The sequence below is a fragment of the Bos indicus genome, chromosome 7, assembly GCF_029378745.1.
Source record: "Bos indicus isolate NIAB-ARS_2022 breed Sahiwal x Tharparkar chromosome 7, NIAB-ARS_B.indTharparkar_mat_pri_1.0, whole genome shotgun sequence".
In the NCBI taxonomy this organism is placed as follows: Eukaryota; Metazoa; Chordata; class Mammalia; order Artiodactyla; family Bovidae; genus Bos; species Bos indicus.
In genome coordinates this window covers 56,628,431-56,656,087 of record NC_091766.1, presented here as the reverse complement: position 1 = coordinate 56,656,087, position 27,657 = coordinate 56,628,431, and the positions used below count along the sequence as shown (strand labels likewise).

Here is a 27,657-nt window from a genome sequence, read left to right as displayed (position 1 = left end):
AATTTAACCTCTGTAGGTAAAGTATGAACGTAGTACCTACCTTGTGAGTAGGAGAATTAAGGGAAATAGCATAAACAGGTGCTCAAAATACCTTGCCACACAATAAATACTCCATAAATGATAACTGTTATCTTTCCATTATAACCCAAATTGGCATATTTCCTTCTAGTCTTTTATGTGCAGATTTCAAGCACTCATAATTATAGTATAAGTACAATTTTATGTCTTGCTTTTTTTCAAGTACTATTTTATCACAAATGCATTTCACAGTAACTACACAAACTTTGAAGCCATCATTTTTTTTTTAATATATTTTGCTTACAGCAATTTTAATACATCCTCTGACCTTTAACAGAAACATTTCTTTTCAATGAATTCTAGAGTATTACATTTCATGGTCTCATAACATAGCCTCATTGGAAAATATAACTCATTCTTTGTATCTTATAGGCTGATTTATTTACTTTATTTTTGGCTCCTCTGAGTCTTTGTTACTTTGCATGGGCTTTCTCTAGTTGCGGCGAGCCGTGGCTATTTTCCAGTTGCAGTGCGTGGGCTTCTCATCGAGGTGGCTTCTCTTGTGAAGCACGGGCTCTGGGTTACCAGGGCTTCAGTAGTTGCAGTGCACAGCTTAGAGCTCTCAGTGAAGCCATCATTTTAATGACTGCATTCAGTTCAGTTCAGTTGCTCAGTCGTGTCCAATTCTTTGCAACTCCATGGACTGCAGCATGCCAGGCCTCCCTGTCCATCACCAACTCCTGGAGTTTACTCAAACTCATATCCATTGAGTCATCCAACCATCTCATCCTTTGTCATCCCCTTCTCCTCCCACCTTCAATCTTTCCTAGCATCAGGGTCTTTTCAGATAGTATTGGAGTGTCAGCTTCAGCATCAGTCCTTCCAATGAATATTCAGGACTGATTCCCTTTAGGATGGACTAGTTGGATCTCCTTGCAGTCCAAGGGACTCTCAAGAGTCTTCTCCAACACTACAGTTCAAAAGCATCAGTTCATCGGCACTCAGCTTTGTTTATAGTCCAACTCTCACATCCATACATGACTACTGGAAAAACCATAGCCTTGACTAGATGGACCTTTGTTGGCAAAGTCATGTCTCTGCTTTTTAATATGCTGTCTAGGTTGGTCATAACTTTTCTTCCAAGGAGCAAGATTTTTTTAATTTCATGGCTACAGTCACCATCTGCAGTGATTTTGGAGCCCCAAAAAATGACTGCATAATATTCATTAAGTAGTTGTATAACAATTGATTTCACCATTTCTTCAGTATTGAGCACCAAAGTTCTTTCTGAGTCCTACCATTGTAAACAAGGCCATGTGAAACATCTTTATACACAGAGTCCTTCCTATTTTATATCATTACCTTAGAAAAATTCCCTAAATGTTACTGGTATGTAAGTATTTTCTTCTTTTTTTTTTCTTTTTATGAAACCATTAGAATAAGGTTTATTATTGAATTGTACAGTTGAAAGATCAGGGTATCATCTCCTGCATTCACTTTTTTTTTAAGTTAATTTTTATTGGCGTATAGTTGCTTTACAATGTTGTGTTAATGTCTGCTGTACAGCAAAGTGAATCAGATGTGTTTACATTTATCATCTGTTTCTTGGATTTCCTTCCCATATCCAGGGAGAAGGAAATGGCAACCCACTCCACTATACTTTCCTTGGAAAGTCCCTGGACAGAAGAGCCTGGCTGGCTACAGTCCATGGGGTCTCAAAAGAGACCATAAGAGTTGGACATGACTTCCTGCTGCTGCTGCTGCTAAATCGCTTCAGTCGTGTCCGACTCTGTGCGACTCCATAGACAGCAGCCCACCAGGCTCCCCCGTCCCTGGGATTCTCCAGGCAAGAACACTGGAGTGGTTTGCCATTTCCTTCTCCAATGCATACAAGTGGAAAGTGAAAGTGAAGTCGCTCATTTGTGTCCGACTCTTCGCGACCCCATGGACTGCAGCCCACCAGGCTCCTCCATCCCTGGGATTTTCCAGGCAAGAGTACTGGAGTGGGCTGCCGTTGTCTTCTCTTGGACATGACTTAGCAATTACACCAACAACAAAATAGTTGCTTCCCAGTGCTGTGTTAGTTTCTGCCGTACAGCACAGTGAATAAATATGTTTACATATATCACCCCTTTTTGGATTTCTTTCCCATTTAGGTCACCACAAGCACTGAGTAGAGTTCTCTGTGCTGTTCAGTAAGTTCTCATTAGTTATCTACTTTATACCTAGTGTCAATAGTCTGTGTCTCTATATGTCAGCCCAAGTCTCCCAGTTCATCCCAGGCCCTCCTCTTCCCCTTGGTGTCCATACGTTTGTTCTCTGTGTGTCTGCGTCTCTATTTCTGCTTTTGCAAATAGGTTCATCCATAGTATTTTTCTAAGTCTCTATATATGTGCTAATATTTGTTTTTCTGACTTAATTCACTCTGTATAATAGTCTCTGGGCTTCTCCACATCTCTGCAAGTGGCACAATTTCATTCCCTTTTTATGGCTGAGTAATTTCCCACTGTATATGTGCCACATTTTCTTTATCCATATTGGTTTGTGAGTATTTTCATGACTCTTTGAATGTATTTTTTGTCTCCCTCACTGAATGATAGGCTTCTGAGTGGATCTTACCACATTGTCTTCAGTATCTAGCACACAGTTAGTGCCCAATAAATATTTAGTGAATTAGTGAACAAATGTATATCCTAGTGTATTATTTTCCAAAAGTAGTAAGACTGCTTAATATTTCCATTGTATTATCTTTTAAAAAATTCTTAAAAGCAAAGAAGCTTTTTATCTCTTAGGGCAACAGGAAAGAAAACAGTAGCAAGTAATATTTTGTTGAACATGTTCTTGCCCCGGGCATCATACTTAATACGTTACATGCATTAGCTCCTCCCAATTGCTCAACAATTCTCTGAGATAAGTATGATTTTTATGGATGACCAGGCTCAGAGAAGTGAGTTGACTTGCCGAAGATCACCCAGCTAGTGAGTGGTAAAATCCTTGTTCAAAGCAGGCAGTTGGATCCTGAGTCTGAACACTTGATGACTAGGTTGCATATTCCTGCTAATCTTAATTTTTCCACACTGTACCCTTTTACACTCCAGCCAGTCTAACAAATGATTTCCCAAGGAGCCTGACTTTGTTGACCAAATCTCAAACAAGGTGTGAATAAGAGTTGTCCCTCAGCCCTGAGCATTTTGCATGAGCCTCAGCACGAGAGGCAGAATTACTTAACCACCCTGCTTATTTAAGAGGAATTCTACCCTTGCAGTTCACCGAGTGAAGGGTGTTTGAATATATATTTTTTACAAGCCTCACATTTTTTAATTGAAGGGAAGAATTTTATTAGATTTTATTAACATTCAAGACAGCTGTTAGAGTTAGAACATTATCCACATGGGGGTTATTAATCCACACAGGAGTATCTGGGACCGAACAGTACAAAGAGTATGAGCCTAAGGATTAACCAGTAATGCCCTGTTTAGTTAGCAGTTGAAATATTAGAGCAACTTTTAAAAGTATCAGCTATGTTATTACTTCCATTTCTTCAGTCTCTCCTTTCCCCATATCAGTTCATTACAGGGCCTGGGAATTTTAAAGAACTTTTGCATCTACAAGTGCTACCCATTATTTCCCACCCCCCCCACCCCCACCCCTCTGCAAATGATTGATGCTTAAAAAACAGCCTGTAGGTTATCTTTAGATTGTTTTTTTGTGTATAGAGATTTTTCTCTTTTAGGCATGTATATGTAGCTTTTGTCCTGGCTGCTCTTGTTTTGTGAAATTAAATGCTTTTAAAAAAAGCATCTCTTCTTAAACTTACTGTTCTGCCACTCCCCAGGTCACATGAAGGATGGGCAGTGAAGGTGAGCTTCACTGTTATATATCTGTTGCTCATGTTCCCTTGGACGCTGGCCAAGTTGTAACCTGATTCCTCATTCTCCCTCCTCTGGTTTTGTCCCCAAGAAGCAATGATCATGCTTAGCACTGAAAGGCCTTTCAGGGGAAGTCAGGGCTCTCCGGATTGGCATTTGACCAAGCAAGGAGTTCTAATCAGCAGATGCTGTGCTGAAACAGAAGCGCTTCCAGCGCCCAAGTGTGTCCTCTGATTTCTGCAGGGTGCACGAAGGAGCTTCACTTGCTATCAACAGAACATGAAATGGATTTGGAGCTGTGATGAGGTGCTTTTATTCTTAGGACAGTTCCAAGAACTGTATGTAATTTGGTTTCACCTGCCTCCCCTAAATTTGTAAGATTAAAACCACCCAGATATAGATAGAAATAACTTTATGACGGCAGGAAGGACTATGCCCAAGGTGAAAAAATGACAAACAGGAAAGCTAACAAATCTCTTTAGGGAGGTGGTGTGTTTAGGGCTTAGAGTCACAAAAAACCTGGATGTGAATCTAGACTCTGCACTTACTAGCTGAGAGCCTTTGATCAGGTCACTTCCCTCATCTGAATTTCGGTTTCCTCAGGGCTTCCCAGGTGGCTCAGCAGTGAAGAATCTGCCTGCCAATGCAGGTGATGTGGGTTCCATCCCTGGTTCAGGAAGATCCCCTGAAAAGGAAATGGCAGCCCACTCCAGTATTCATACCTGAAAAATCACATGGACAGAGGAGCCTGGTGGGCTACGTTCCATGGGGTCAAAGAGAGTCGGTCATGACGGAGCAACTGAGCACAAGGACACATGTTTCTGTTTCATAGCTTGGGTTTGAGGGTTACATAAGACAAGGCCTGTAACGTGCTTAGCATAGCCCGTTGGGCCCCAGCCTCTCAGCAATCAGGCTTAGATTCTACCTAGTTCCGTCTCTATTGCAGACGATGTCTGTGACCTAGGAAGGCTGGTTTACCCTGCTGAGCTCAGTGTTATCAGGCAGCAGTATTACTAACTCTTAGAGGTGATGTTGCGAGCAAGTGAAATATTCTCTGTGTTCATAAAATATGAACAAGCACAAGGTGAGCCCCTGCTGACGTTTCCTCAGGTCACTGACCACCAACTGCTGTCCCTTGTTGTGGGCGTCCCAATACCCGGTAGCACATATGGATGCAAAAGTTCTTTAAGTTTGTGAGGCCCCCAGTCAGATTCAGGTCCATAGAGAAATCGGTAGCTACTTTCCAGGCCACAGGGGGAATGGAAGGTGATGGTTAATGACACTGTCGTGTGTCAGCAGCTTTGTGTCTTGCCTCTTTGAATCCTCACAGTGATCCTACAAGGATGTGTGTGTGTGTGTTCTCTTCCCACCTCCCATTTCACAGACACAGATGCACTGTGAGTACCCATTGTGGAAAAAGTGGGAGAGATCCAGGTTTAAATTCCAGGTTGGCTACTTACTAGCCATGTGACCTTGAATAACCTATTCATGCCCAGTTTTCTTACCTGTAATGGTGAGAGTAAAAATAGCACCTTGTAAGACTGTTGAGAGGATTAAATGTGATAATGTAGGCAAAGCCCCGCAGCATTGAGTACGCCCCAGATAAATTGTTAGCCTCAGTATTGTTGAGATCTGGTGGGATGGGTTGATCGGTTGTTTTTTTTTTTTTGTGGCTGCGTCAAGTCTTAGCTGCCGCACAAGGGGTCTTCATTATGTCATGGAGATCTTCCATTGGGGTGCATGGGTTCAGTAGTTGCAGTGAGTGGGCTTAGTCACTCCACAGTTTGTGGGATCTTAGTTACCCAACCAGAGATGGAACCCATATCCCTTGCATTGCAAGGTGGATTCTTAACCACTGGACCACCAGGGAAGTCACAGGCTTTGGTGGGATATAGCTTTGACCAAAATAAGGCTTTGGAAAATTATATTTTGTTCAAAGAAAATACATAATTCAAAGTCAACAGACTGGCCCTGCTTGTAAAGAAGGCTATTATAGAAATTTGAGAATTTAGGGGAAGGAGAAAAGTAGAGATAAAAGATTAAAAGAAAATTGTCTGGGCATCCGTTGGATTTATCTATTATCTAGGCGATGGTTGGATTTATTTATTCTTTTAGGGACAGTTCACTGATTAAATGTACAAGCATGCTGTTAGCCATTGTCTCTCTCAGAACGGGGAAAAAACAAGGGGAAATTATGACTGAGCAAAAAACCTGATGAATAGCGAAAAAAAAAAAAAAACTAATAAAGGGAATTGATAGGAACCCTGTTGTCTTAGTTTGGTAGGATAAGAGTTTGGAGAAGGCACTGGCGACCCACTCCAGTACTCTTGCCTGGAAAATCCCATGGACGGAGGAGCCTGGTAGACCGCAGTCCATGGGGTCGCTAAGAGTCGGACACGACTGAGCGACTTCACTTTTACTTTTCACTTTCATGCATTGGAGAAGGAAATGGCAACCTACTCCAGTGTTCTTGCCTGGAGAATCCCAGGGACGGGGGAGCCTGGTGGTGTGCCGTCTATGGGGTCGCACAGAGTCGGACACGACTGAAGAGACTTAGCAGCAGCAGCAGCAGGATAAGAGTTGGCACAAGACTTGGTACTGGGACCCTTTGGTGCCAGGCACCCAGCCAGTGCTGCTTCAATGTAAGGAAGATTGTGTTGTAATGAGGCCTGAGATAGAAGGAATAAGGAGTAAAGAGCATCCCATCAATGGAGGTTTCTAAGCAAGATGATCGGTTGTCAGAAATGTCATAGGTGGATGTGGCACTGGCCAGTGTGGGAGGGTAGCCTGATGTTTAAAAAAAATCACTGGGCTTCCCTGATGTCTCAGCAGGTAAAGAATCCACCTGCAATGCTGGAGACACAGGAGTTGCAGGTTTGATCCCTGGGTCTGGAAAATCCCCTACAGGAGGAAATGGCAACCCACTCCAGTATTCTTGCCTGAAAAATCCTGTGGACAGAGGATCCTGTGGGCTACAGTCCATGGGGTCTCAAAAGAGTCAGACACGACTAAGTAAAAAAATTACTGCTAATTATATCTGACAGATACATATGAACAGGGCATATTTTGCACGAAGTCTGAGGAAAACTGAAATTTTATACAAGTCACATTTAAAAAAATTGAAAATACACTTACTGAGTCACTTTGGATTGTGGGAGACCAATGACTAAAGGCCTTTAGCCACTAAAAGGTTGATTTCAAGTCAAGGATCATTTGCAAATTGGCAGTGTGGAAAAGGCTCTGTCATCTCTCATTGTGATATTTGATCCCAGGACAACTCCCTAAACTGGATGGGCTGCTTTCATTTCTTTGCTGAGAGTTTCTTATCTGGACTGAATAATATAGTGTCCTTTGCAAGTTTTTAGATTTTTATTATTTGGGGATATATTCTTTTCCTTTTACAAATCCGAGATTAAATATTCTCCTGAAGAAGAGAGGAAGATTTATAAATTGAAGCAGAGACATCTGAATTATTGAATCAATTTAATGTTCTGCAGTTACACCTAAGACTGTTGAGTTACTTATCAAAATAAAAATAAATCTTACTCAAGAGTTTATTAGCCCCTGTGGGAAAATGATACTGAAGTCATACAGTCTGTTAGGATATTCCTACTTGAAAAGCATTGTATTTAAAATAGTTTGTAGATATGATTAAATATTGATTTGTGTATTAAGAATCTTGTCATTTAGTTTGGGTGCAGGGCTGAAATATCTGATTTATATATATATATCAGGCTCTTTGAGCAGGATCGATATGGAAAGGAAGAAAAACTCTTGCTGTGTACCCAACATCACACTAGGTGCCTTAATGCGTGCAGTCTCATTAAAACCCTACAGCTCTCCGGTGTTCTAGGATCCTGAATCCTGGACTCTAAATCCTGATTGTTGTTGTTTAGTCACTAAGTCGTGTCTGACTCTTTGCATACCAATGGACTGCAGCTCACCAGGTTTCCCTGTCCTTCGCTATCTCTGGAGTTTACTCAAACTCATGTCCACTGAAGCAGTGATACCATCCAACCATCTCATCCTCTGTCGCCCCCTTCTTCTACTGCCCTCAACCTTTCCCAGCATCAGGGTCTTTTCCCGTGAGTCGGTTCTTCGCAGCAGGTGGCCAAAGTATTGTACTGAAGCTGAAGCCTCAGTGTCAGTCCTTCTAATGAATATTCAGAGTTAATCCTGATTGTATTGGGTGAAATCAAGATGAGCCTTGGGACTCATCCAAAAAAAATCATCTCTAAGGCAGATAGGAGGGTAAAATAAGCCGATGCAGGTAAAACACTCCGTACAGTGCCTGGCACACAGTATGTGCCAGGACATTTTAACTCTTGCTGTAGTCTGGTGTTATCCCAGTTTAATAAATGCGAAATGCCAGATATAAAAGCCTCAGAATAAAAGACACTTTATTGTGGAAAAGATCTTTTTCTGGAGAAGCATTGAGCAATGTTTCTCTTCCTGAGCGTGGATTCCTCCCTTTCTGTCTCTCCCTCCCTCCCCATCCCCCTTCCTCATTCCTTCCTTCCTTTCTGCGGTTGAAGTGGGCTAGAGGCAGATCACCTGGAGCCTTCTAACCGTGGTAAAGAAGGTGAATTTTACTATAAAAGCAGTGGAACACTGAAGCAGGGAAAGCAACATTTTCTTATTCTGTTTTTTATTGGTACTGTTAGGATTCTATATAAAGTAAATAAAAAGATTCTGGGGAAGTTTTATGTAAACCAACTTAAAAAAGTTGAGAATCAAAAGAGAAGTGAGGTTTTTAAAGTAAACTTGCTGCCTACGTTCTTAGCAGGAGGTGAGTGGTTTTATAAAGCACACTCGGCACCTGGGATGACCTCGCTTTCTAGCTCCTCTTGGCTGATCCGGATTTAGGTCCCATTTTCAGGCCTCCAAGCTGCTGTCAGTCAGCTCTTTCCACAACATTCCCTCCCGTTTATCGTTCATACTTCTATTCTTTCCTTGTTTTTGTTTTTTCATTTCCTATGGCAACTCGTATTATCCTGACCTTTTACCACACTGTCTAGGATGCTAACTACTGGGCCGATCGCACTATAATTCCAAAACTAACACTCATCAGCCTGGCATTCAGAACTAATCAGTTGATCAGCCTTATGATTCATAAATATTGAGCATGTGTTTTGTGCCAAATTCTGCGCTAGACAGTAAAGATTCAAATGTAAGTAACTGTTGCTCCCTGTCTCTGAGCACCTTCTCGTCTAATGTGGTAGCCTTGTAAACCGATGATTAATTGGTCGAATGATAGATTCATTCCTTCAGTAGACATTCACTGCAGGCCTTCTGTGTACTGGGCGTTGTTCTTCTAGGGGTCACAACTTGTACAAGACAGACAAGGCTCTCAGCCTTAATGGAATTTGCATTCTAGTGAGATTAGATGGTCACGAAAGAGATTTAGATGAACAACTATTTATTTACTGAGTATTTACCAGAAGCTGGGTACTCTGGTAACCAGATAAAACATTATTATTTTGACTGATTCTTACGAAAAGCCTATGTTACTACATCATCTTCTTCAAAGATGAGACAGTTGATGATTAGAGAATCTAAGTAAAATGCCCAAAGTTTCACAGTTAAATTGGACTCGGCCCTAAATCTGAGTGTTGTTGCATAATTACAGGGCTATTTATGGGAAGTTGTATGTGCTTTTGTCTCTTCTAGAAAAGAGCAGAGCTGAGGTGGGAGGAAGGGTGTGTGTGAGCAGGTGGTGGTGGGGGGCGTGGAAACATGGGAAGTGTAATACTCTCATTGCTGCTGCATCCAGTCCACTTCCTCCCCCTCCGGAAGGTGGACGCTTAACCGCACAAGCACTGATGTTCCCGCCCCCATGCCTGTTGTTAGTCCCTGCAGTTCTTGACATTCCCCTCGCTCTTTATGTCATGTTCACAGCCAGGCTTGGGTCTTGTTCAAACCATTCATCTTCCAGCAGCTTCTCTAGGTCCTCCCTTCATGCAGGATCAGTGTGTACTTTCCTTCTTCCATTGAACTTTTTTTTTTTTTTCTAAACATGGTAATACTTCTCAGAGGCTGTCTTGTTTTTCAGTTATTTTGCATTCCTCGTAATTCCTCCCAAGAAATCGATGACCCCTTGAACAGAAGCATCATGCCTTACATGCAGCTCATTCCTCACAGCATCAGTGCAGTCTTTTATACACAGTGGGCGCTAATATTGTCCCTGGTACTTATTCCAAAGCCATGATGCACAAGAATGCTTTCTTTTCAGCAGTGGGAGAAGTCTTCTGGTGCTTAAGCTGGTTATCGCAGTACCTAGCTTCTGGTTAAACACTAAGTACACAAATAGTTATTCTTCATCTAATTATGGCCAATCTTGTATTATTGTGATAATTAGGTGAGCAGCTCTTTTGTTAAGAGCCCCATACAGATGTGTCTTTTAGAACTGCTTTGGAATTTTGTAATTTTTTTTAAGCTGGTGTGATCTTAGTTCCCTGACCAGGGATCAAACGCAGGCCTCTGTCAATGGAAGTGCAGAATCCTAAACACTGACCACCAGGGAATTCCCTAAGGACTTTGTAATTTTTGTAAGGTCTGATATTCCTCTCTCCTCCTCTGCTTGGACCTTCCCTTTACTCTGTATGTCACAGTCACAGCCAGGCTTGGGTCTTACTCAAACTGCAGCTTCTGCAGTCCTCCTTCATGCCAGCCTCCTCAGGACCTCCTGAATTTAAGTCCAAGCTTCTTAAGGAAGCATCTGTTTGATAATAAAATAAATATACTGTCTGGATCTAGCCACCTTTACTAACTTTCTCTGCCTCCTCTTCAGGCAAGCTTTTCATTTTCTGTAATAATTAGCTTTCTCAAATGCTCTGAGAATAGGGGAATTTGTGAAGTGTTTTGAATTTGAAAAATGCGACTCTGGGTCTCCTCCCTGGGGACCCATCTGGCCAGCTTAGCCCTGGAATGAAGGAGATGAGAGTGGGAGGGCTCCCATGTCTGTACATTGGCAAATAGAGAAAGATGGCTGGGAAACAGGGGAAAAAATGCTCAGAGGGGAAGGAAATAATAAAATCAAGCTGCTTTATGGCTCATCAGTCCAAAAAGCTTTTGAGTTAAACTCTATCTATAAAGGTGGGTCCAAGCAATGTTTGTTTTGCATTTCAGGCATCATTGTGTGATAAGTGGTGTAAATTTAGCCCCTTTAAGCCTGATCTCTTGGGAGTTGGATTTTAAGAGACTTTATTTCAAAGGACTCTATTGACTGGGTTTTGATTTGGTCCCTCCTTACCAAAGAGAGTACTAAATAATGGCTGGGCCTCCCTGGTAGGCCTTTTTTGTTTTTAATTCATTTTATGGGTCTCTCTATTTGCCCTTGTTCTCCACCTTCTATTTCTAACTGTTCTACTTAAAAAGACTGAAGTGATGTGAAAGAGGGGGTAAAAGGGAAAGAAAATCAACTGTCACATTGTAAGCTTAATTGATTCAATAAATAATGTCTTTCAATTCCCAAGGGACACCCCCAAAGTCTTCACTTACATCAGCTAGCTCTCGGCTCAGTAAATGGTGGCGTTCTTAATTTAGACAGATGGGAAGAGTTCACTGGTGCTCACTTCTAAGGAAGGAGTCTGTTTTTCTGGTTTTAAAGACATACCGACTAGACTTTGGGGCCCACTCTATAAAAAGAAGCTTGCAACAGAATTAACATGGCTGTTTTTATTCATCCTGAAAAGAGAAGGAAGGCATTTAATTATTGCCCAGGGGTTTGTTGAACCAAAGGGAAAAGGAAAAAAAAAAAAAAACGAGACAAGGGGAATGAAATCTACTAGTCCATATGTTCCATGCAGGCAGGGATTTAGATTTGTTCACCATTTACTCTCCAGTGCACATGGGCAGGTGCCCAGTAAATATTTGTGAACTGGTTCTGTTGTTGAATGAGTGAGAGCAGAATTAGTTTAAATGTCATTCCATTTGTTTCATCCCCAACCCCTCCTTTCTTGTCTAATTAAAAAGGTAAATAGCTCTAAGAGTATGTGCTGTATCTTCAGAAATGATTAAGGACAGTTTCATCAGTGTCAGGAGGTGGTATCCAGCTGCCTTTTTTTAAAAAAAATTCTCATATTTGAACAAGTTGTGCTTCAGAACCACAAGAGGACTGTCTGCAGACTCCACGCTCCAGCCTTGGAAGTTCTGATTGTAGGGGTCCGGGCAGGGCTGGGAATCTGTATTTGCTTTTGTGGGTTCCACTGTTTAATCAGCTTCTGGGTGCCCTGAACTCTCTGGTCTAAGTGATGCCTTGGTAAAAGTGAGGAGCCTGAGGTACCCAGCAGGGTACTCATCAGGGCTCCTGGCCCTATAGTCTGATGTTTGGGTTCGCCCCACATTCCATGCTTCTTGGCATCAACAAGATCCTTTAGTTAATATTTCTTCCTTTCAAGATAGTGGCTATATTTGTGGTGCTGGAGAAGACTCCTGAGAGTCCCTTGGACAGCAAGGAGATCAAACCACTCAATCTTACGGGAACTCAACCCTGAATACTCATTGGAAGGACTGATGCTGAAGCTGAAACTCCAGTATTTTGGTCATCTGATGCAAACAGCTGAGTCAATGGAGAAGTCCCTGATGCTGGGAAAGATTGAGGGCAGAAGGAGAAGAGGGTGTCAGAGGATGAGATGGCTGTATGGCATCATTGATGCAATGAACATGAACTTGGGCAAACTCTGGGAGATGGTGAGGGACAGGGAGGCCTGGTGTGCCTCAGTCCATGGGATTGCAAAGAGTCGAACATGACTGGGTGACTGAACAACAACAACGGCTAGAAATCTGAAGGACCTTTGGAAAACCTCAAGGAACCTCAAGGAAATGTTAACTTTTGTTTAGTGTACTTTTGGTGGTGGTGTTTAGTTATTAAGTTGTGTCCTACTCTTTTGCGACCCCATGGACTGTAGCCCACCAGGTTCCTCTGTTTATGAGTGAGTGAAGTTGCTCAGTCGAGTCCGACTCTGTGACCCCGTGGACTGTAGCCCACCAGGCTCCCCTGTCCATGGGATTCTCCAGGCAAGAATACTGGAATAGGTTGCCATTTCCTTCTCCAGGGGGATCTTCTCGCCCCAAGGATTGAACTCATGTCTCCTTCCTTGCTGATGGTTCTTTACCTTTGAGCCACCAGGGCAGCCCTCAGTGTACTTTAGTACTCAGTATATTGTGTTGTCTTCTCTAGAGATGCATTCCCTACCTGTGGCTCAGAACAAACCCTGGGTAAGAAGTCCCTACTGTCTCCTGTAGGTTCACTCAGTGTTTCCTAGCCCTGCTTGACTGTGGGAAGCACCAGTTAAAAATACAGCACCCTGGGGTCTACTAGAGTCCTCCGAAATCAAAGCCTTACTGTGTGGGGCCTGAGGCCTGCAATTTAAGTTAGCTTTGTTATCCTCTGTCCTGTCCCTGAGTGCAGTGTCCCATTTCTGATAACCCAGCTTTGAATTCCTTATCACTCCAGTTCATAATTACATAAAAACCCTGCCTTTCCGTCTGAAGGTTTAGCCTCTGATCTACAGAACTTGTCCTTCAAGAAGGAAAGAGGGAGTATCTGCTGTCTTCTTTCCTTCAGCGTAGAACTTGACCAGCTGAGGTGGGTGGGCCGGCAACTTGATGTGTTCAGCCTTGGTGTGAGCCTTGTGATGTTAAGGGGTGCCCCTGAAACCAGAATTCAGCGTCTGTGTTCTTCCTCTGGCTTTATTATTGAATAGCTGTATAATGTGGGGGGAATTACTAAATCCTCTTTGAATTTCTGTTTTCTTCATCAGTGAAATGAAGGTGTCTGTTCAGGAATTTTGTGTGTATTAAACAAGGTTGGGCTCTCGGACACAGGCTCAGATGGAGATTTTTGTGCAGAGGGTTGTTGGAGTGGGCTCCTGGGAACAACTCTTGTGAGGGAGTGAGGGGAGCAGGCAGAAGGTAACCGTGAACTGCAGTGCAGTTGTGATGAAGGACCCAGCTGATCCCATGGGGAACTGTGGCCATGGGATGCCCTTCCGAGCGGACCCAAATTTACCCGGGGGGCTGGGTCTTTCTATCTTATATCAGCTAGCCATCCGATGTGGGCCACTCCTGGAGAGGGGCATGACCTCAGGTACTGCAGCTCCCTTTGGCTGAGGGTGGCTGTGTGCTGGCAGAAGGGGGAGGATCTCTGTAATGCACCTTGTACCCACCACCAGATAACGGTGCACCAGATAACGCCCATGCAGACCTTAGCATCGAGTCTAGCCCTTGGGTAAGTATTGGTAAACACAGGCATAGCTCCCTTTATCACACCTCACAGATATTGAGATATTGCACATTTTACAGACTGAGGGTTTGTGGCCACCCTACATCAAGCAAGTCTTTTTTTTTTTTTTTTTGGCTGTGCTGGGTCTTTGTTGTGGCCTGCAGGCTTCTCTGGTTGTGGCTTGTGGGATCTTAGTTCTCTGACCAGGGATCAAACCCATGTCCCCTGCTTTGGAAGGCAAATTCTTAATCACTGGACCACCAGGGAAATCCCCAGGCAAGTTTTTGACATCGTTTTTCCCACAGCATCTGCTCATTCCGTGTCTCTGTGTCACATGTCAGTACTTTCTGGCTTGTTCGTCATCATTATACCTGCTACAGTGATCTGTGATCTCTGGTGTCCCTAGTGTAGTGTTAACTATCACCATGGTTATTCCACCTCTGGCAGTGCCACTTAGTAGCTGGATCACTTTCAGTAAGTCGCTTGAATTGCTTTCTTATGTTTAAAATGGAAGATTCACAGCTCTGCTCTGCCTGTTTCCCCAAGTAGTTCCGAGCACATGTGGAGATAATGTATATAAAATTGCTGAATGGAATATTATAAAAATGTGAGATATGACTACAAGCCTACTTTTCTGAAATGAATACATGGCCATTGCTTGGATTCCTTGAAGGGAAAGGTTGTGATAAATGTAAAAGTGCTTGTCCGTGAAATGTGGCATTTTGATGTTTCTTTCTTCTCTCCATAGGGAATTAGAATAATGGAGATGCTGCTAAAGGAACAGTGTGGTGCCCCCTTAGCCGAATAAAAAATCACCAGTGAGTACCAAAAGCAAAATCAGAATTATTTACTCAAGCTATGTCTTCATGCTTATAAGCCTAAGTATTATGGTTCAGCCTCCCTGGGCTATTCTTGCTGTATGTTTCCCAGTTATACTCACAGGATGCTTCTTGCAAGTGTTTTTATTATCTGTTCTATATACCTTTATTTGCTTGGTTCTTTGATTTTCAGAGCAGTTTTGTACTACATGCTGGGTTACAACTGCTCTTAGATTGTTTAAACTGCTCAATATAATCCACCGTGGTTGCCACCCTCAAGATAGCATAGGTTGTAGAGACTGCAGTTCAGAATTAACTGAAGCTTAATTTTAGTGTCCAAAGAACAGTGAAAGCAGGGGTTTAAAGCTGTATTTGGAGCAGGAAAAAAAATTAAGAAAGGGGCATGTTGATTGACCAGTGAAATACAGATATTTCATCAGTCATGTGTACTCCTGCCGATCAGGGGTGGCTGTCTGAAATGCTACTGAGGAGGATTCCAAGGCCTGGAGAATAACTCTTGGGCTCTGGGTAAGAGTGTTGTGATTGATTAGCAATGCCTGCCATGGGCAGAGGATGCCATGGGCAGATAGTACTTGTACTGGAGCACATGCCACTTTCAGGGCAAGTGATGTTGGGTTAACAGATAAGCAGGTGGATTCCAGAAGTGCTTCCTTTTCAGTTCCTTAAGTTTTTATTATCTACATCAAGGAGAATGGCATGCTTGCTGGGAAGGGCAGAACAAAGTTATCTGAGAGACTAAAAGCCTAATATAAGTTAGTGGATTTGCATCTTACATGATTCATCTGACTTTGATTTTTAACATCTGAGAGAAGGTAAAACCATTGAGTAGAGCAAACATTGTCATGGGTAATTCAGAATTACCTCAAAGTTCCTTATGTTGGCTTTAAACTAGAGTATACAGGGTCTTGTATAAACGACCTGGTCTCTAACTTTGATATCCAATAAAGTTTGAGAACAGTTAACCAAAGAAGAAGCAAAAGGAACATTTGTATACAAGAACCTCAGCATTCAAAGCATGCTGTCCAGGCCTGGGTGTGAGGAGTAGAGAATTATAAAGGGTTTCTGCTTGTTAGCGAATTTGATTCCATTCTGATGAATATTAAACCTCTGTATACTTAACACATACTGATACATCTATTTATTACTGGAAGGGCTAAGCAAGATAATTTCATCTAGTGAAAGCCTGGCACATGGCAGGTGCTCAAAAAATGTTGGCATGGAATCGACATGTGGTGTGCTCCCACATCTGCTCTGTTCTTGGGAACGTTGTGGAGAATAACTTGGCCACATCCCCCTGTTTTTCCAGGCTGGCCTCTTTGTGAGGCTTACCAAGGACCTCTGGTGCTTGTGCACTTGGGCACAGAGCCCATCTTACCCTGCAGGGTGGAATCTAAAGTCAGGTCAATTAGAGAATGAGGAACTCCACTTACAAGTATATATTGGTTTTCAGACTTTAAATCAGTGATTTGGAAACTTTAGGAGTGTCAGAATCAGCTGGAGAATTTGGTAAACACAGAGTGGTGAGTCCCACTCTTGAGTTCCTGATTCAGGAGGTCTGGGCGGAGCCTGGGGCTTTGTGTTTCTTTTTTTTTTTTTATTTTTAAACTTTACATAATTGTATTAGTTTTGCCAAATATCAAAATGAATCCATCACAGGTATACATGTGCTCCCCATCCTGAACCCTCCTCCCTCCTCCCTCCTCCCTCCCCATACCATCCCTCTGGGTCGTCCCAGTGCACTTTGTGTTTCTGACCAGAGTCCAGGGGATGCTGGTGAGCCTGCTCCAGGGACCACACTTTAAGAACGATTGCTTTAAATAAGTTCCCATCTTGGAGTTGGAGACAGCTGAAATGCAAGGATCCTGCAAAAGCTAATAGCTGGCGTTTTGAAATTATTGTGTACATCTTCCATTAACTTTAATCAGAGGAGGAGTAATTTTCTGTGTTTGGCTTTTCCCTGAGTTTAGCACCTCAGCCTCTTCTTGTTTGACACTTTTATCTTTTCTTCCCCCTCCTCGAAGGTTGACAGGCTTCACAGTGGAGCAAAGATGACTGAAAGGGGTTGAGACTCAACAACACCTCATGTTTGAAATCGTCAGCCTGTGGTTTTGATTTAAAGGGTTATAGTGAAAAAGTGGAAATTTAATAAGCATTACCTCCCATCTTAAATGATCCATGTTCTTGTTTTTTGGTTTTGGTTTTACTGTGGTAGAAAGCTAAGTCATGATCCCGAGGCTTTTTGTTGTTTCTAAAAAGCAACCAGTTCTCCCTGAAGTGAAGAAGTTGAGGTCTGGATGCTATGAGGAGTTGAGTGCAGGAGAGCTGCATTTAATGCCTTTAATGCAACAGGGTTCCTGAAGGATTTACATAGTTCAGACTGTCATCATTTATGACCAGTTCTCTCAGGGGCAAATATGAATTAAGTACTGTATACTCTTACCACAGAGGTCTACAGTCACTGCAAATTAGGGGCTAAGGCCAAGGCTTTACGCTTTTTTCAAAATTGGCTTCATTGCTCAGTTAAATTGCCTTCATTAGCACAATTAAATTGACTAATTTCAGTGTATGACTCGGTAAGTTTTGACAAATGTATACATCATGAAAAACACGATATGGAACATTTTGAGGCATTGCTGTTCCTGTAGTGCTGTTGCCAGCTTATTGCTCCAACCTTTTAGCTCATTTTTTGGACTGTTTTTACAGAATTTTGGCAAGTTTGAAATATGTCTATCTTAATGGAACTTTTTATTTCCTCAAAATTACATTTACCAGAGTGGGAGAATGTAGGTGGGGAAACTTCTTTTATATGCAATAAAATGCTACATTAAAAGAAAGGGCTGAGGGGGAGGTGAGGGGTAGGGATTAGCTCCATAGCTAAAGAGCAGAAGTCAGCCAACTATAACCCAGAGGTCAAATCTAACCTGTGGCCTCTTTTGTAAATAAAGTTTTATTGAAACACAGCTATGTTCCTGGTCATGTTCCAGCTACAGCAGAAGCATAGAGCTGTGACATATCTTTTACCATCTGGCCCTTTAAGAAAAGTTGCCTCTCCCAGGGATTAGAGTTTGATGGCTCCTAAATTAGCATGAGGTGGCCTCCTGGTGGTGGTATGGTCTTTGTTTTGTTTTAAATGTATCATTTGATCACATCTCGCCTCTAGTCCAAAGTTAATAATAGCATGAGCGTTAACTCTGACCAGGGGTTGGAGGGTGTTATTTTAAGGCATGAAAAAGCATTAAAACAATCACAACGATGAAGCCAAGACACCAGCAATAGTGACCATTAAAATTGCTTCATAAAGTTCTAGTGCACATGCGTAGTGGGGTGGAAATATAGGCGTTTTGTTTAGCAGGTGCAGTAGCACTCTGCTGTGGCGATACTGTAGGTGCCATGTCCAGTGTACTCAGGTTTTGAGCTTTGGAATGTCGCAGTGTTTTCAAAAAGCATTCCATGGGGTCTGTTCTACTACACATTTCAAATGTGCATAATTTAAAATCACACATAGAACCTGACCACATTGTGTAGGGTACCTCCTCGCACTAATGATGCTTCCATATCTCAGTGGCACGTGTATCCTAGTTGGTGTTGATAGTTAGAAGGTGATTTTGTCCTGAGCCAAGAGGGAGGTGCATAAATCTCACTAACCAGTCCGCTTGCGGTGTGCAGCTGACACATCTATCTGATAGATTTTTGATTTCCTGTCATTTTTGAAGAAAACAAATAGCCCTGACATCTGTTTGTTCTTGCTGCTGGCAGTTGGGAGGCCGGGCCTGGTGAGGTTTGATAACATAGTCACCTTCTTTCACATCGGAATGATAAAGACCTCAGTTTTCGCTATATCTTAACTTCCCTTTGAACCAGCTCCTCTGGGTAGCTGGACTTAATAAAATGAGGTGCTTGCTTTGTTAGAAGATCATTAGGAGGCAGAAATGCAATTTCTTCAAGTAATAGAATTCAAGTGACTCTTAAGAGTTGCTTCAGAAAAAGCAGGCAAATAAGTATTGACTGTTGAGACATATTTATTAGGTGATAAAGCCTGTTTGCTTTCTCTTGCAGGGAAGCCGTGTTGTGTCTTCTTCTGCTCGAGAATCTTTCCTCGGACACAACACATCCAAAGACATGGGTTTAGAGATACAGGTTTAAGGATGTGGTGTTGGCAGCTTACAGAAGAGGAGGCCTTCCTGCTGGCACTTGATGTGATCCATGCCCCTGGGAATCGGCCCCAGAGAGAGGCTTTTGTGGGGCTGACACATTCTGGCTGATTCTTGCGGCACAAGCTCTGCAATTTTACAAATAAAGAAAAAGTCCTGGAGAAGGTGATGTCCAAAGAAAAAATTCTGGAGAAGCTGATGTCCGTCCTTCATCAGGACATCCTGCTGATTGCCTGGTGATGGTGTCAGGGCAGCTAAGGATGGGCCAGAGGCCTGGAAAGTGCTGTGTGTTTCTGCTTGTTCTAGGCATCATGGCTCATAGAATTCACAAGAGGATGCTGGGGCAAATAAAGGAGTTAAACCCCATACCTGATTCTTGGGTGGCCTGAAACAGACAGAAAAACACCAGACCTGTGTTGAAGTTAAGCCATATTCATAGTAATGTTGAAGAGTCTCAGAAGTCAGGAGCACTTGATTTTTTTCTATCCAGCAATACAACGTACCTGCCACCAGCATAGCTTTTATAATGTGAACTGTGATTGGTCCTTAACACAACCTGGAGCGGGCAGGGGGCCTGTGGGCTGTCATCTTGGCTCCTCCTAACTCATTCTGGGATGTGGAGCAGATCACGTGACCTCTTGGCTTTTTCACTGAGCAAATGGGGATAATCGGGCACAGATATTTCTACTTGTGATGATTAAACCAGGGTGTTTGGTGCACGTCTGGGAGCCAAACGAACAGAAGTGGGTTTGAACATACACGCGGCTCCCAGCAGCTCCATGATCATGTATGTAGTTTAAAGTCTTTCTGATACTCATTTTTAAAATTGTAAAATGGGGTTATAGAGTTAACCTTACAAGGTTGTTGGAACAATTGGACAACATGTGATTAAGTGCCTAGCATGCTTTTTGGTACACAGAAGTAAATAGAAGCCATTATTATTATTATGTGATACCGTTTTGGAAATGTGCTTTTCCAGTGTAACGTAACGTAGTATTACTGTTTGAAAATTAGATGATGGTAGTTTGCATTTCCTATGATCGGAAACCAAAATGTATGTATGCACTACCTAAACGAAAGCTTGAAGAGAGGCAATAATTTGCAATTCATTTTAAGATAAAAATTGGGCCATTACTGGAAAGTCTTGGGGAAATCATTTTTTTTTAATATTTAAAAATTTTCCATTTAGTGCACTGATGAATTTCAGAGGAATTGTATTTTTCTTTCTTCTTTTTTTTTTTCTTCTTCTTCTTTTTTTTTTAAATACAAGCCAGCCACTGTGAGCTCCTCATACGGTATTTGAGCTGTTTGTGCTGCCTGAGTTTTGTATCTCAGGATAATTTCCCTTTATTTCCTTAGTGTTTTATTCTTTGGTTGGGTTCAGAGGGAAAATGAATGGTGGAAATCTGAACATGCTTTGACCTCCTTTTCCAGTTTGTAAACGTAGGTTTTTGGAATAATGGCACATTTCCAAAAATAAAAGGTACTGTGAGTTATCATGGAGGTGAGAGGTGGGAAACCAGTATTTGAAAGTTGATGTTAGAATAATCATTACTTTCGGAGTTCCCTAGTGGCCTGGTGGTTAGGATTCCACTTTTTGACTGCCATGGCTTGGGTTCAGGCCCTGGTCAGGGAACTGAGGTCCTGCAAGCTGCAAGGTTTGGCCAGAAAAAAAAAAAAAGAGAATAAATGCAACCCTTCACATTCAATAACTTGCATTCCCTGAAGGCAGGAGTTCTCAGCCTTGGCTGTCCATTAGAACCACGTGGGAGCTTTCTGCAGTCCTATTGCCGGGGTTTCATCCCAGACCAATAAGTCAGAGTCTCCAGGAGTGGATCCTAAACATCAGCTTTTTTTTTTTTTTTTTATAAAGCTCCCTAGGTGATTCCAATGAACAGCTAAGGACACGAACTCTACAGTGATTTCTAGGTGATTTGCAGGTATTATCTGATTCCTTTTTTAACACCTCCAAGGTAGGAAAGCATCTTTGTAGCAGGAATTACTGTTAGAGTAAAGCACAGAGAGACTGACTTTTGGCCTTAATTGCTTAAAGCTGGTGCAGCTGATGCAAATGCCTACAGGGTCTGGCAAGTGATCTGGTGCATGAAGCAGGCTGCTGGACCCCAGGGAGACCCCAGGAATATGTAGCTGGCCAAAGGTGGGCAGCTGCCACCCAGTTCAGCACAGTGCTGCCAAGTGGCTGGTTTTTCTTGTTCTTCCAATTTCCAGGGAAAGGATAGAATTAAAAAAAAAAAAAAAAAAACTTCCAATTTTTATGTGTTGGCAACGAATTCAGGATTGTTTAAAACATTGTGCCAGCCAAACAAAACATGTTTGCCGGTAGTTTCCAGCCTTTGCTTCAAGAGTGTTAAGGACCAGCTTAAACATCTCAGCCAATTTTTGAGAGATTTGCATTTCCCGATTCTGGATGTAAGCTGCTCTCTGCCTCTCCCAAGACTGCTTTCACATGTATTTTCCTCCCCTTTCCCGAGCAGTCCTCTGAACTCACATCAGACACTTTTCTTCACTATTTTTTTCTCCGTGGGCATCCATTACTTCAAGCTTACATATATGGCTTAGAAATCTTATGCTCCTTTTAAAATTAATTAGGGCTTGTTAATTTTTTTTTTTAAATTATATGTCAGAACCCTTTTCATGTGATACAACATTTAGAAGTCCATGTCTAACTTGACTATCTATAAAATGTCAAAACCAGGAGTATAGCCTTGTGGGCACATCAGGAACATGAGTGGGCAGGGTTAACTCCCAGACCTGGCCAGCCTGCTCCTGGCCTGGTTGCTGAACCTACAAGTGAAGGTGAGGCTGTATCAAAGTGATTCTCAGGCTTCTGCTTGTACCATAAATCCTGAGGAGGTGGGCTCAACTGCAGGTTCCGAGAGTCTGCCCCAGTGATTCATGAAATTTCAGTTGGGACTCAGGGATCTGCATTTTAAAACAAGTTCACTAACAGATTGGGTTGTGCTGTTCCACAGACCAGATTTTGAGAAACGGTGATCTAGGGGAAGTGTTTGTGGCTTGTGTGTCTATCATATAAGAAGGCTTTATAGTCGATTGGGCCCACTGATTAATACAGGACACAGTATCAAGCTCTCATGCACAGAGAGGCTGACTTAGGCTATCCCTACATGATTGAGGTGCTCTCACCATGAATGAGCTTTTGTGGTTTCAGGTTTTATGTGGATATAAAAGGTGCTATATTCTTTGGATATAAATTGCTTTGTGTATTTTATAAGCAGTATTGTGTAGTAATATCTTATTTATCAGACATCATGGGCACATGGTATAGCCGACTCAAGGTTATCCTTTGTTTTTTATCGACTATGATTGCTTTACAAAGTTGCGTTAGTTTCTGCTGTACAGCACTGTGAATCAGCCATGTGTATGCGTATATCCCCTCCCTCTGAGCCGCCCTCCCATCCCACCCCTCTAGGGCATCACAGCAGTTAGTTGAGCTCCCTGTGTTACGTAGCACTTCCAGCTGGCTGGCTATTTTACACGTGGTAGTGTTTATATGTCAATGCTACTCTCTCAGTAAGGTTATTCTTTTAAGTCGCACGTCTTTTTTGCTCTAATTCAGCCATTTACGTGAAACTCTTAATTTAGTATCTATTTCCCTGCTTTTGTAAACAGACTCTACTGAAGATAGGAATTTCATTTCAGCATGGTCATTTATGTTTTGCCTTCTTTCAGGTTCTGTTCAGGTTTGTTAAAGCCCCTCTGCTGAACAGCTCTGCTCCTTCAGTTTTTCCATGGTTTTCCAAGTTTCTTCTTTTCTGTCACTGTTGCCTGTCATGTCTCGCTGCCTAACTCTGCGTATCTCTATGAACTTCCATCTCCATTGCCACCTGGGGTTGGGTAATGCTGTTAATTGCATACTGTGTGAAGGAACAGTAAACAGGAGCCAAGCGAGTCTTCGGGAGGCTTTTCTAACAGTGAAGTGGATCAATGTTGCTATGTTATTTTAGTGGCTCTGCTACTTCCTCTGACTTACTTCCTGATGCTCAACTGCAGTTGTCAGATCTGTGACCACAAGATAACTGAGGTATTGGTACCAATGATGTCCTTAGATGTGTACTCTGTTGTCTCCCCAACTGTGTTAGTGTTCTTATATATACAGTTTTATAATGTTAAATGTAAGTAGATTACAAATGAACATATCTGTGCCAACTGTCTGTTTGGGATAAAGTGTTTTTGATTCAGTGTTACTGTGATTTAGAGCTACAAATTAGTTGTATCCCTTTGAAATTTGATCCTGTCATCCTTCTGAAATAAAGGTGTCACAACTAATATTTATGTGTGAATGTTAATTTCTCGAGGGAATCACACCACCCGGCAGAGCTTGTATGTATCATTTGTAGCAATGATAATCTAATGTAGTAATCTAGTTCTTTTTAGCAATCCCAGAGAAGAGTTTTAGGCCAATCAGATATGTTCGTTCCCTGCCTCTCCCAAGTGGAGCCATTGTTTCTCCCAGAAACAAGCAGAGGCTGCTCTTACCAGATGAGAAAATGGGTCCTGTGCTAACGGAACAAAGGTTCTGCAGGGCAGGAAGGCACGAGAAACAGACATGAAGTCATGTGGTCCTAAAGGGGAGGCAGAGACAGAGCAGCTGCGTGTTGACCTGTTTGTGAGGCTCAGCTATGCTTTCTGTACTTTGTTTACATGGGATTTGCTTTTGTCCTTGTGTTTGTCCACCGTTTACTTGAATGTATGCAAGTAGATTTCAGCGCCTTGTTTCCAAAGTGCCCTGTCCAAGTCCTGTTGATGCCTTTCCTTTGTTAAAGCCTGGGGGCCTTGAGGGGTAGAGTCCTTGGTTGATTCATCCAGCACTTATTGAACACCTACTGTGTGCAATAGAAGGACGGGATTTGTCTTCTCTTTTGACTTGATCCAGTGGGTTTCCAAGAGGCTTACCACTTCCTTGTACTAAGAGGGAACAATACGGGGCACTAATTGATGGTAAGACCAGATACACTTATCACTTGGGTTAATCACACCGTGATTGCTTATTTAATTAAAAGATGCAGAAAATAGCACAGGATGCACAGTGGAGAGCTCAGCACAAAATGTATAGCTCGATGGCCCCACAGCCTCACCAGCAGCTTGCATGGTTGTGTAATCATGTTTGAATTAGTGCAGGGCACATCATATGTTTTGGAAGATGAGTTCTCTCCAGGCTCAGCCTTATACACAGAAAGGTGGAGCTGCCCTGTGTGGGACCACCTCCTACCCTGGTCAGGAGTGCACCATGACTGCAGGGAGCAATATGCAGCATAAAAGGCTTTTACTTTCAGACCTTTCTAACCACTACAACCTGCTCTGAGGACATCCCTGAATTCAGGGCTGCAGTTTCAGTGTCTGGTTTCCTTGATGTCTGGGCAGGTCATACTAATTCTGGCTCATCTTGAAAACCCTGGAGCCTTCACACAAGCCTTGGAGAGACTGAGGCAGGTAAAGGGGTAGAGTCGTAAGGACAGACCCAGTGCAATGAGGACTCCGAATAAAAATTAACTTATAGAAACACTTGAGAGATTTAACTTAAAATGCTATATTTCTTACATTCCTCGACTGCCAATTGGAATCCCCTTGGAGTTTCAAAAATTCTGGTGCCTGGATCCCACCCCAGAGATTCTAGGCTGCAGCCCCTGCCTCAGGGTTGCATCAAGCTCCCCAACTGATCACGAACAGCTGCAGCGATTCTATCAGGATTCTAAGTAATGTGGTTATCCTTAAGCTGGCTGGGAGAAGGAGTTTGCAAAATGAAAACTTTTTTTTCCTAATATTTTGCCTGTGTGTGTGCTTAGTCATGTCTGACTCTTTGCCATCCCATGGACTTTATAGCCCACCAGGCTTCTCTGTCCATTGAATTTTCCAGGCAAGAAACGAGTTGGTTGCCATTTCCTCCTCTAGGGCATTTTTCCTACCCAGGGATTGAACCCATGTCTCTTGTGTCTCCTGCATGGGCAGGCAGATTCTTTACCACTGTGCCACCTGGGATTTTAGTCCTTCAGAAAAATATAATTCGTTGTCTAAGAAAAAGATGATCCAGTGTCTCTTAAATGCTAATAGAAGAAAAGACAGCCTAAAAATACGCCACCACGCACAGCCTGCTTTGTTAACTCAAAACTTTGGGTTGTATTTGGTGGAACAGAATCTCATGCAAGGATCCCCTAACAACTCAAGACCTTTATTTGTCCTAAAGGGTTAAACTGAGTGACTGCACTGCCGGACCTTAAGATGTAGCTCTCTAAGCTATGGACAGTCATGCTGTGCAGGAGACAGCAGAGAGAAAATAGCAGTCCCCATCCTGTTAAATTAAACTCCACGGAGCTATTCTCCAGCATTCTACGAGAAGGTTAGAGCCATTTAGTGCCTGCCATCTGTTAAGCTGCTGATGGAATCATTACTGCTTTGTGTCAGTGCCAGGATGAACTTTTAGATCCGATGACAAAGGAGAAAATGCTAACTGTTCAGTTGCATGCTTTTGTTTTCCTGTTTTGAGTTTAGGTGTCTCCTTAAATTCAGGAGTCCATCAGTTATTCAGACTTTGAAATGATTCCATTTCCAGTTTCTTTAGAGGTTTAGGGGAAATTATTTTTGGGGCTGAAGCTCCTCTGTTATTTGTGTAGTTTAAGGATGGAGTCATTAGTCAAGACCAAAGTCATTCTTGTCAATTGGTCAAAAAATTTTTTTTCTGTGGTCCTCAGGACATGAAGTCTCCAAAAAGCAGCCAGAAAAAATTCAATAAATGAATGATCCCAGTGTAACATTATAGTAAATGGAAACAGGATTTGAGGCAAGGAGGGGAGAAATGTACAAGGTCATACCAGTCACTGATTAGGTTAGGGTGACTACAAGGAAAACTTTACTGTCTTAATTTCTTTCCCAAATGACATTTCAGAGCTGGGGAATATAGCGTGGAGGTTTAGAGCCTTAATTAATTTGTTTAAAAATATTTCTGAACGTATCCACAGATACAGCAGAAAAAAGTTCAATACAGCTCTTCTGGTGTCTTGGTGGTTGGATTTAAAGCTTTGAAACTAGATGGCTACGATTTTTAATTACAGTTTTAAATTGGATTAAACTATGCATCAGATTACAGTTGGAACCATTCCAGTATGGAGAGTAGTTTTTTTGTATGTGTGAAGTTAGAGCCAGCATTATAACTTGTTTCCTTAGGTGTTAATTGTTCTGTCAAGTGCTATGAGAACCATTTTGTCCTGAAACAATAAACGGTAACAATGGTTTGGGGGCCTTATTAAAGGCAAAGATTTTGCAGCGAAGAAATGGGGAATATCAAAGTGCCAGCCAGTCCCTCTGATCTACCTCTGAAACCTCTTCCTAGGGGTATCACCAGCAATTCTCAAAGCAGTGTATGTATTTGTACTGGGAAAATATGGCCATCTCTCTGAAGGATGCGTGGAGCTGAAAGATAGATGGGCAAAATGCTCCTCTTAGCAAATTTCTCTCAAAGATTTGCAGGAAAAACGTTTTTCTTGAATGTATAACTTCATGGAGTGTGAGATTGCAATGGATTCTTAATTTTAACAAAAGGAGACATAAAAGACATCTTGCTTGGGACCCTGCTTCACAAGCTGCCTTGTACATAGCAGGTGTTATGTTAGGCTGAATATATGGAAATTCTGAAGGATGGCAGCTATATATGCTCAGTCTTACAGAAGCACTTGCAATTAGTACATCCTCAAAGCTTGGTGGCCCAATGGTAAAGAAACCGCTTGCGAATACAGGAGATGCGGGTTCGGTCTCTGACTCTGGGAGATCCCCTAGAGAAGGAAGTGGCTACCCACTCCAGTATTCTTGCCTGGGAAATCCCACGGACACAGGAACCTGGTGGGCTATAGTCCATGGAGTGGCAATAGAGTTGGACACGAATTAGCGACTAAACAACAAATCCTGCGGGCCCTGTTCTGCTGGTTAGAGGTCCCTTTCTGGAAAAGTTGGAGAGACCTGATGGGAGCCACCTCTGACCCCCCAAAACTGCCGGAACCGCTGTGCCCCTGAGTCGGCCTTCCTTCCTGGCAGCATGGCCTTTGCCTGCCAATGTCTTGTAGTAGAAAACGTGTCAAATACCCAGGAAACTTGGGCAAGGCTTGCCTTCAGGGGCATCACAGATTATTTTGAGGACTGAGTTAATGTAGAGCTCTTAGTTGTTGAGAAGGAAGTACATAAGTAGAAAGAGCCTTTACTGACTATTAAAATTTAAATTATTTTTCACTACATTTTTTTTTGAGGGGAGCAGTCATGTTTCCACTTTTATTCAGAGAAAACATAAGAAAATTTCATTTGTCAATATAATGCTTTAAACATACTGTTTTCTTCTAAACAGAGGCAGTTCAGATGCAGCTATAAACCACAGCTTTCTCTAACTGGGCTGTCTGTGGTGTTTAACCCAGGGTGCTTGTTAAAATCAATGGGAAGGGGTGTAATTAGTCTTGATGGGGTAAAATAACAAACACAGGGAAAAACTAATGAAGCAGTGTTTTGATTCTTGTAATTATAGTGGTGCGGCTGTT

At 42.4% G+C, this 27,657-nt stretch overlaps 1 protein-coding gene across 5 annotated transcripts in view; it reads left to right on the top strand.

The window, feature by feature from the left end:
- Positions 1 to 27,657, top strand: part of PRELID2 (PRELI domain containing 2) — a 586,088-nt gene that overhangs the window by 58,613 nt on the left and 499,818 nt on the right. For 3 of the 5 annotated variants that reach the window (XR_011567718.1, XR_011567719.1, XM_070793740.1), the window contains exon 7: positions 14,861 to 14,930. Coding sequence is in view for 3 of the 5 variants with exons in the window: in XM_070793740.1 (XP_070649841.1) it covers positions 14,861 to 14,920 (60 nt within the window). In the remaining 2 variants the exon portion in view is untranslated. Of the gene's footprint in view, positions 1 to 14,860; positions 14,931 to 19,007 lie in introns of all 5 variants that reach the window. The other 2 variants (XM_070793739.1, XM_019965169.2) reach the window with 1 other exon arrangement.